The sequence below is a fragment of the Nannospalax galili genome, unplaced genomic scaffold (assembly GCF_000622305.1).
Source record: "Nannospalax galili isolate Female #2095 unplaced genomic scaffold, S.galili_v1.0 scaffold243, whole genome shotgun sequence".
In the NCBI taxonomy this organism is placed as follows: domain Eukaryota; kingdom Metazoa; phylum Chordata; class Mammalia; order Rodentia; family Spalacidae; genus Nannospalax; species Nannospalax galili.
The window spans coordinates 6,624,673-6,635,343 of record NW_008353490.1 but is presented as its reverse complement, the minus strand read 5'-3'; the positions used below and the strand labels follow the sequence as shown (position 1 = coordinate 6,635,343).

Below are 10,671 nucleotides of genomic sequence, written 5' to 3'. Positions count from 1 at the left end.
ATAAAGTGATGTGCGGGCATTTGTATATAGATAATATACTTTTTGTGTGAGAAAAAAAAAGAGGGTCCATAGATGTGTGTGTGTGTGTGTGTGTGTGTGTGTGTGTGTGTGTGTGTGTGTGTGTGTTTTGGGGGTGTGTGTGTCCCTGTTTTAAAACCTTAGGAAATTAAGTCAGACCTTAAGGGCATTTTGCATAGTGACCTTGAGAAACAGCATTTCAGGAGGAAATCATGATTTAAACAATACTCTGTAGAAAGAAGGCAGCAGGTAGAAGAAGAGGTCATTATGTGGGGATCATTGTGGGAGCTCAGCATGCAGGCAGACTTGGGTGACTTCCTTCAGGTAGCTTGGGCCTCAAAGTGCAGCTGCATGGTCCTATGCTGCATGGTCACCTACCAGAGTGTCATCAGTGTCTCGGATGGCTCCAGTTCACCACCACGTGCCACCTTTTCAAGAGGTCAGGGGTAGCACATCTCTCCTTGCTGTGTTTTAAGCGTGAAGCACAGAGCAGTTCCAAAGTGGGAGGGGATACCTCTATGTGGCTCAAACTGTAACGGTCTGTGATGTCTGTTTGTGACAGTAAATGGAGGCACTGGGGGGCTGACTTCTGTTAAGTGCTCTCCCTGTGTTTCTGCACTTTGGAGTGTGCTTGTGCACATAGGTACACAAGGTGTCACTTGGAGACTCTGGACATCTGGGGCTGGCAGGAGCAGGACTGTGAGATACACTTGTGTGTGCAATGTGAACAGGGCAGGGCAGCATGGGGTATAGTTGGTTATTTCAAACGTGACACTTGATGGGTTGAGTTTCAAAGCAATACCAGGAAAGGCCCTGTTTAGGAGGGAAGTGGGAGTCTAGGCCCTTGCTCTCCCTAGAGCACAGGCCCAGGTAGGCGCCTCTCTTTCATAGCGTTGTGTTGCTCTTATGTCTTGTATGGCTCTGCCGTGAGGTGCATGGTCTAGGAATGGTTGTGTTGTTACCTGTCTGCTGCTGTCTGTATACAGGGTGTGGTGTTGCAGTAGTTTTCTTTTTGGAAGACTCCTTTCTGTATGCTCCTGTGAAATGCCCTTGATTTTGAAACAAGGAGTAGGAGGTGAGAATCAGATGTGCCATGAACAGACACTTGTATCAGGGCATCCCAGAGGCAGTGCTAAAAGTTGAAGATATTACCACATGGCTCAAATTGTGAATATCTATGATATATTTATGACAGTAAATACAGGTGTCCCCATCTCTAATGATCCTCTGAAGTGGGTGGGACTTTGTTTTTCATATACTGTTCATGGTGATGGTTGTGTTCCCCCCCTCCGGTGGGGGTTGAGTGGTCCCAAATCCTTGGTGATGGTCTCAGTACTATTTTACTTCCATCAATTACTTTGATGGCTATTTGCTATAACTTTCTCATTAGTGCCTTGGTCAGATTTACTGAACATTCTGTGGAGAAGTTTATGGTTCTCTTTGGAGCATAAAATTTGGGGTTTTGACCCCGGGTCTTGGAATACTCCACAGGTGCAGCATTGGCTCACACAGTCCCATGTTTCCTCTAAAGAATATGATGGCAGTCTGACCTGTGCATTTATGAATCCATATTCCTTTAATGCAGCGAAGACAGGGCAGGACATCCCTACTCCCAAGGTTTTTCTGTTCTGGGAATGTTGAAAAATGAGTGTAACATTCTGAGTACCACTTGGGAGGTAAACAAAGTCTGAGCCTCCACTCCCTGTTTAATTCTGGTTCACCACGTGTTTGTCATCAGAGTGGCCTAGGGCCTACATGTGCTTTGGCATTGACCCAGGCCAAAGGAATGCACCTGACTTCTGAGTAAACTAAGCCAGCTCTTTGCAGCTGACTGCAGAGACCATCAACTCTTCCCTTGTCTCACCTCCTCCCGGTCACTAATATCCAGATAAGGGTCACAGTTCTGGAGACTTACATTGCATATGAGCACTTGTTAAAGGAGCATTCCTCTTTCTGCTTCTCCTCTGGGCTAGTGTCTTCTGTGATGGGTGCTTTCCTGCCGTGACAAGGAACCCTTTACAATAGTTTTCCCTGATAAAATTTCCAAATTACATCTCTAAAAATATACCCTGAACATTATAAACAAACATTCTGAATAAGTTGATGCCTGCATTTTACTGGAGGTTCAAATCTCTAGAATCTATGAAAACCATGAACATGCACCCTCTTGAGACTTGTGGCATCTCAGTCTGCTCCAAGAATCATGACTGTGAGCTGAAAGGCTACTGTGGTTTTATTTATGGTTAGAGCCCTGTGTTTTCCAGTGAGGAGGTGGAAGCTCCCCAGGGCCTCCCCGCAGGTTCAGACCCAGGTGTGAATAAACCCAGGGCATCAGTGGGAACTTAAACAGACTGGTTCAGACCCAGGTGTGAATAAACCCAGGGCATCAGTGGGAACTTAAACAGACTTTGCTAAAGTAGGGTCTGTCCACCTTAAGCACTACTGCAGAGCCCAGACCTTGCTGTGGCAGTGGTGCAATCAGCATAAGGCCCTTTGGACCCCACAGACCATCCATCCAGGGGTCCCTTCTATCATTGGTACAGCTTTGAGCTCCCCATCCCCAGATTCAGAAAGTGAGGCTCAGGGATGCACCCAAGGTTCACTCAGTTGTCTGGTGACCCACAGGTGACAGTGTAGAGATGAATGGTATGACTGAGCCTGCATGCACCAGCCTCTAAAGGGAACCTAGTGTCAAGTTTTAGACTTGAAAACTGGCTTTCATGAGAAGGACTCATGGGACTGGGCTGAAGTTGCTCCATAGCTTGTGTCTGAGGTGGATGCTGGGGTCCTTGGACAGCCCACTCTTTCCATCCTGCTCTTTGTGACCAGGGCTAGGTGGCCTTGCTGGCTTTCAACTCGAAATTCTCTAGGGGTGACCTCAGATTTCATGAGTGTCTTGCACACTGGGTTGTAGAACATGTAAACAAAGTGTTATATGGTTACAGTTGAGTTCTTTTCCTAATTTCTTTTTAAAACATTTATCTTGTTACATTTATTATTTATTTTTTGTGTGTGTATGTGTGCGTGTGTGTGTGTGTGTGTGTACGTGTGTGTGTTGGGGGGGATGTATGTATGCCATAGCATGCATATGAACATCAGAGGACAACTTGTGGGAGTCAGTCTTTTTCTTCCACCGTGTTGTTCCCAGGGATCAAACTCAGATCCTCAGGCTTGGTCACAAGCGCCTTTACCCATTGAACCATCTCACTGGCCCCTAGTTTCTGGTTGTAACTGGTCACCTTTTCTTAACTAGTAGCAGTGTGGTTATACATAATTAGCAGCTGCTTCATTTCTTTCCTGGGTCTTTTGGGTCATTTTTAGTTGCTTGAAAACTGAAGTCTTGCCTGGTGCAGCATCAGCTCCCTCTGTGTAGTTGGCTCCTTACAGATCCTGACAGTGAATGTCCATCCTGCTGACGCCAAGCCCCTGGTCCAGATGCCCTGGAAGTGCCAGTGTAGCTGCTTCATGTCCTGTGCCTTGCTCTGTTCTGATGAGAAATGGTAACTTCCCGTTTTACATTTTGCATCCTCTAGGGGGCCAGCCACGCCACTGCTACTCTTCTGGAGAGGTGGCATCCACCGTGCTCTCCAATGGAGACCAGAGTCACAAACTCGGAAATAACCCGCCAGAGAAAGACACCAGCGAGCCCAAGGCAGGGATTGCCATGCCGTCCATGTCCATACTTGAAAACAACAGCAGAGAGACTGCCAAGGGTCCTGAGCAGCATAGATTTTCTCTTGACTTAAAGATGCCAGCATTTCACCCCAAGCAGGAGGTACCCAGCACTATCGACAGGGCTGACTTCCCTTCGAGCATGGAAGGAGCTGGCCTGCAGCTTGCCGCGGACAGCCAGACTGGGCACTCGAAAGAAAAATTGTCTGATTTGCACAAGAAGGAGCACTGTGGGGCAGGAAAGAGGGCACCTGCCCCTGACTTGGTCCCACTGGATTTGAGCATGCGGTCAAGCCGGGATGAGCCCAGCAGTAAGGAAGTGTGCTCTCTGCAGGCAGCCCTGGTCATTCACCCGTGTCCTTACTGTAACCACAAGACCTACTACCCTGAGGTCCTGTGGATGCACAAGCGCATCTGGCACAGGGTCAGCTGCAGCTCCGTGGCACCCCCGTGGACTCAGCCCAATGGCCACAAGAGCATTCGCAGCAGCCTGGTTTTCCTTGCGCGCAGTGGGCGCACAGGCCCTCCACCTGCCCTTGGGGGCAAGGAATGCCAGCCTCTGCTTCTTGCTCGCTTCACCCGCACCCAGGTTCCAGGCGGGGTGCCAGGACCTAAGGGCAGCTCTTCTCTCCTGAAAACTGCTAGCATGCCGAAGAACAAGGAGAGCCATTCTGGGGGCCCCTGTGCTCTCTGGGCATCCAGCCCTGATGGGTATCGACAAACCAGACATGGCCATGGCCAGGAGTCACCCACTGCTGTGGTGCAGGGGTCCCTGGCCAAACCCAAACCCGAGGTCGGCTCCAAGTTGGCGCCTGCCCCAGGCAGTGGGGGCCTCAGCAGAAGTGCCACCCCCACACCCTCAGTTATAACCCGTGCAGGTGCCCAGCCTTCAGCTAATAACAAGCCAGTGGAGAAGCTCGGGGTCCCTGCAACGGGGGCTGGCTTTGTCCCTCCAAATAAGCACAGTGCCCCAGACTCTCTGAAAGCCAAATTCAGCCCTCAGCCTCAGGGTCAGCCTCCCTCAAAAGGAGAAGGAGGCTCTCCTCTACCTCCCCCTGAACCCTCTGCGAAGGCGGCCCAGGAGCTGAGGACACTGGCTACCTGTGCAGCGGGGTCCAGAGGGGATGCTGCCTTGCAGGCCCCGCCCAGTGCGCCCCCCATCGTACACTCCATCAAGCAGGAACCGGCAGTTGAGGGACAGGAGAAACGCTTGGACATCCTCAGTATCTTTAAGACGTACATTCCAAAGGACTTCGCCACACTCTACCAGGGCTGGGGTGTCAGCAGCCCTGGGCCTGACCACAGAGGTAAGATGGGTGGGCTCCTTCCTCCCTGGGCCTTGTGGAGGTTACAGGTGTGTACACTTGTCTGTACAAGTCTTTAAGGCAAACATTGGCAAAGCCACTGCCTCCTGTTGACCTGGCTAGCCAGAAGTTCTCCCTACCTGAGGGCAGTCCCTTGAGACTGTGTTCATGGCCCAACAGTCAGCATCCTCCGAGTGTCCCCCTTTTGTTAATATAGAAACTCATTCGTTTCCTCTGTACTGAAACTTGACAGGAACAGGGAGACCCGATTTTACTCTGTTACTTTAAACAAAGTATTGGTATGTATTCACTGTTCTTGTTTCCCAAAAGAGAAAATGTCCATTTGAGTTCATATGTAAATAATATCGGAGATTCCTAAGTGGTATCTTGTAGGCAGAACCTTGCAGAAGATGGATGTGTGCATGAAGACTGGTGGGTTGGGCTGTGCTGTGATTTCTGAAATGGTACTTGGGTTTTCATTCATCTCTCTGCCTCAGGTTTGACAGCTTTAGCAATGCCAGTCAAGTCCCTTACCCCATGTGCTTGGGACCCAGGAGTATGTTGGATTTTGGAATAGTTTGCTATATATACTATCTCAGGGATGGGATCCAAGCCTAAAGACAATATTTATGCTTCCTGTGAATCTTTCACACATATAATGTCTAAGAGGTAGTCGGGGCAGTGTTTTTAGTAAGTTTGTTCATGAAACAAATGAGTCATGTGAATACTCAAGGGTACTAAGTTTTGGAGCAGTTCGAAGTGATTTTGTAGTTTGACAGCCAACAGTGCTCACAAGAACTTGTCAGTGGTTTTCCTCATTCCAGCTGGATGTATGCCTTGTATTATGGCCCAGTACAAATTGGGCCCTGTTCTTGACTGTAAATCAGAGGTCACTCTCATCTAACATCTGTAACACTGGGAAGATGTAGGACCTGTTTAAAAAAAAAAAAAACAAACATCACTGGGGAGGCAGAAATCAGGGGATTGATTGCCAGTTCAAGGACAGCCTGAGAACAAAGTGAGACGCTGCCTCAAGAAACCAGACCAAATCAGGCTCACTGTTTCAGTTTGTTCTCGATGGTCCTAACCCCATCCTTGATACCATTGTCCACCACAAACCCACAGCTTCTTGAAGCAGTTAGCCCTTCAGGCAGCCTTTGTGGCCCAGAGCCTCAGACTCCAGGACGCTGGATGTATAGTTAGTGCTCTTGACACCCGTGAGGCCCCCAGTTGGTAGCCCAGTCCTTAGTGGCTGTGGGTTTCCAGTGAGCCCGTCTGCTCCCACTTGTTCTGGGGGATTTGTCTTAGGCTGGTGACAGTGTCTTGTTAAGGAGTTGGAGCAGGACACTGAGACTCAAAGTGTGGGGTGCCTGGATGTTTGCACTATGTTTTAGTGACTAACCCAGACTCACTATTTAAGTAGTTACCCACTGGTGGCCTCTGTGATTTGTACAGCGCTGGACCTGCCAGTATATACTGTAGTGAGTGAGGGCTTTGAAAGCCCCTCTCCCGTACTGCTCTTTTCACTTGGGCAGTAGCTGTTCCTTTTTCTAAGAAAGTAAAAGTGAGCTTTAAGTTTGAGAATTTCAGATGAAGCACAAAAATGATTTGAAATGGTTTTCTTAGGAGTTATTAAAATACATGGTTCTAAGGACTTTTAAAAATAAATTTGAGAATTTCATACAGGCATATAAGCATATAAGGTGTTTTGATAAAATCCATGCCCACTCCCTTCCCTCCAACTTCTCCCATATCTCCCTACCACGTTTTTTTGATAGCTTCATGTGCTCTTTCTTCTTCCTCTTTTTTTTTTAAATGGGACTTTTTGCTATTCTAACATTTCCCCCTGAAGAGGTAACCCTATAATCTTTTAAGGATTAGATAAGAGCTCCCAAATACTTTTGACATTTTTGGCCTTTGGAACAGAGTATGTTGCTAAGAGTAACAGGCCCAAGGACATTTTGACTTTTAGTCAGGAAATTGGCTACTTTTCTTTGGGGTCTTTTTATCCTAACTGCCTAGCCAATTCCTACCTCCTATTCTTATCATGCCATCCTCTGAAGAACCCAGCTTGTGGATAGGGATTCGGGACACAGACTGCTCTGGCTTCTTCCATGCTGAACAGGAGGGACGCAAGGTGAGGCTCCCAAGTTGCATAACTCTTACCTGTAGGGGGAAAAGAAATTCCTAAAGAATTTTTTTTTTTTTTTTTTTTAAAAGAGAGTCTGTGGGAAAATTGTTTGATAGACCGTAAAGCAAGTGATTTGTTAGCTTCTCCAGCTGCATCTGCCTGACAGTGTCTGGGCAAATTTTTCAGCTTTCTCTGGCTTGAGATTTTTAAGGGAAGTGTTTCGAGTTTTTGATGTTAAAACAGACCTGTGTTTTCAAGAGCCCAGCTCCTGAGGCTTAGGGAGGAATGCCTGTGATTTTGTCTAGGTCCTCAGTTAGGCTGAGAAGTGTCAACTGGTTTCTAGACTTGTCACTCTTGGTGACTAGCTTTGGTGGTCTTCTGTTGGTGGCTGGTCTCTTTCTTCTTTATGTGTGAGTGTTTTGCCTATATGTATGTAATTGTGCCCTCTCTGTGCGGTACCCATGGAAACCAAAAGAGGGTGTTTGATCCTCTGGAACTGGAGTTATGGACATGGATGGTTATTAGCTTTCATGTGGTTCTATGACTTGAAATTAGCTCCTCTGGGAGAACTGCTAGTGCTCTTAACCTCTGAGCCATCTCGCCAGCCCCAGTTACTGGTCTCTTACGGCCGGCTGTGCACAGCAAGCTGACATTCCTTTGTGACAACCCTGCGTGTCCCGTGCCTGTCCCTGCTCCCTGACCTTCTTGCCTACGCTGCCCAGTCTAAGCTGCTTTCCAGTCCTGAGCTCTCTCCCTGTTGAATGCCCATTCTTGAAGTTTGTAGTATAGGGTTCCTAAGAGAACTCTGCAGCTTGACATGGTCATACCTCTGGAAAGGTAGAATATTGATGTTTCCTGTCAGGAGCTCTATGCCTGCTATTATGTCCTTGGACACAGGTGTAACCACAGTTGCTGAAGACCCTAGAACTAGAGCTTCTGAGGTCTTGGCTTTCCTCTTCACTCAGCATTCCTCTGTGTTGTATATGAGTAGTTGATTTTTGAGTCATGTGTTTAGATTAGATGCTGGTTTGGGGCCTCCCTAGTGACAGGATTTTTTTTTTTAACCAATCACATGATTACACCCATGCTGCTTGGGCCTTCCTTCTGCCATCTGTGATGCATGTTGTGTGTGTCTTAGCTGGTATCATACACCTGCCCATATGAAGGCCACCCCCTTTCTGGGTCCTGATGAAACATTCAGCTATTCTAACTGCAGTTAAAGGAGGCAGACATACATAGTAGAGTCATCATTAAGGGACAGAGGCCATCTGCTGTGAATGTGACCCAGTTGTGGGTGCCATATGTGTGATTCTGTCCAATGCCGCATTCTGCATCTATAGAGTGTACTGCTAGGTAAAACCCCGTGATACCAAGTTTGATTTGGAAGCTCTTTCTTGGGGACTTTCCCCCCATGTAGGTTGACCTTGATCCTGTAGGGAAGAGCTGTGGAGTCCTTGGCTTGAGCAGAACATACAAAAGTGACTGTCATTACTTCCTTAGGGGTCATGGACTCAATAAAATCCACCTTGTTCATCTTTCCATAGAGTAAATACCAAGTCTGGAGTCACTGAATGCAATACAAGTGGTTTGTTGATACAGTAGTAAGTCACCATGTCTCCAGTTGTTGGTGATCTGCCTGTGTATGATATGATAATATTCAGACAGAAATGAGGTAATTCTAGATAAAATAATACATATGAGCTTTCTTACTGGAATTATAAGGTAATTTCTACTAAGGATGTACTAATGGGGCAGCTATGAATGTCTCTTTGTTTAGGGGAACTTTCTAGCCTTGTCTTTCTCCTTACAGATGCATCACAGGGTAATGAGAAATGCTACCAGGCTGTGTGTGTCTCTGCCTGGCTAGGCTGGTGTCCTCACTGTCTAGGTCAGTGCATTGGAGTTGTTTGCTCCTGAACTAGTCTTCCATTCACATAAAAGATCTTTTTGATTAACTCAGAACTTTGTAGCAGCCTGGGTGTGATGATGTTGATTGTAATGGGTGATATTACTTTTCTTAAAAAGTAAAGAGAGCTGGGCGTGGTGGCACATGCCTTATAGTCCCAGCACTTGGGAGGCAGAGGCAGGCAGATCTCTGTGAGTTCAAGGCCAGCCTGGTGTACACAGTAAGTTCCAGGACAGCTCTGGCTACAAGGAGACCCTGCCTCAGAAAGACCAAAAGAGAGAGAGAGAGAGAGAGAGAGAGAGAGAGAGAGAGAGAGAAAGCTTTTAGGAGTTGTAGGTATATGCTAAGGAAAGTTCCAGAACAGGTTAGCTGTTGGAGGAAGGTGCTTGGACACTCAGCTGGGTAGAAACTGAAGGGGATAAGATCACTTTTCAGATTGAACCTTCCTAGAAAGGAATGTGCTTCCCAACAGGGTTCCTGGCAGCCACTTGGCTGAAGGAAGGCAGTGGAGTGACTGGGTGACTGAGCTTGCTCCAATGACACCAGGCCTCTCCATACTGAGAAATTTCTGCTTTTGTCTATGTGAGTGGTAACCCCTCATCTGGGGTGTGGGTCACACGTTTCCCCCTTCTGCAGGTGGCCTCATCACCTTGAGGTTTGCTTTCCCTGCTTTCTGGCTTGAGGCAGCCTGATTTATTTTTGTGTTTGTTCCCTCTGCTTTGGGGGTCTATCTGTTGTTAAATCATTGTCCAGACCAAGAGTGTTAGAAAGAGGACACGTGACAGTGTCTTCTTCACTCAGGATACCTAGGTGGTTTCCACAGAGTCCTTCACCCTCCACAGTGTCACTTAACATTATGTTAGTCAGTGGCTTCTCATCAACGGAATGAATGAGTGTTGGTTAAAATTATTCTTCGTACTCTCTTGTTTCTGAGGAAGTCTACAAGAAATAAAGTGCTTTATATTGCAAGGTCTCATGGTTAAGACTTATCTTCATGGTCTGTCCAGTAAGGATTGTGACATGGTTAAATGCTATTTCTACTTTTTGAGCACTGGGAAGGAGGGGGCTGTCTTGAAGATGTGGTGAAGGAGCCCCCCCCCCGCCATCTTTTTTATTTGCCTTTGGGGCCATTGGTCAGATGTTAAGTATGTCAGCGTTCAGGTAAATGAAGCAACATTTCTTCAAAAATTACAGCTATAAGCATAACTTTTTTTCTAGTTGTTTTTTCCCCCTGTTCCCGTTGAGTTACTGTACAATAAGGATATGCATCACAGGAGGGTTCTTTTTAGCAGATGTCACAGGAAAAGTGAGAAGGAATCAAGGATGGCAGATATCCACAGTCTCTTTTTCCTCGTAAAGCCACGTGGTGCTCCTGGCTCAGAGGGGAGGCCAGAGTCTGGGTTCAGGGTAGAAGGTGCCTGCTGTTCTGGCCTGCCTTGCTGATGGCCCAGCACACATTAGAGGACTGCCACCTGCTGCTTGCTGGCTCTCCTCTGAGGGCCCTTGTCTTCTCTGTGCTGCAGTCAGATAGGTAGGAGGCCAGAGGTGGGGTGGCTGCTGATGGCTACACTTGCTCTGCATCTGTCTCCCCGGATAGCAGCTGGGGGCAAGTAGGTTCTGGTCCTAACCACTTCTTTTAT

General features: G+C 47.4%; 1 protein-coding gene across 7 annotated transcripts in view; it reads left to right on the top strand.

Moving 5' to 3' along the window:
- Nucleotides 1-10,671, top strand: part of Znf516 (zinc finger protein 516) — a 116,769-nt gene that overhangs the window by 90,799 nt on the left and 15,299 nt on the right. For all 7 annotated transcript variants that reach the window (XM_017802617.2, XM_017802614.2, XM_017802616.2 and 4 more), the window contains one exon: nucleotides 3,552-4,997. In XM_017802617.2, coding sequence (XP_017658106.1) covers nucleotides 3,552-4,997 — 1,446 coding nt within the window. The remainder of the gene's footprint in view (nucleotides 1-3,551; nucleotides 4,998-10,671) is intronic.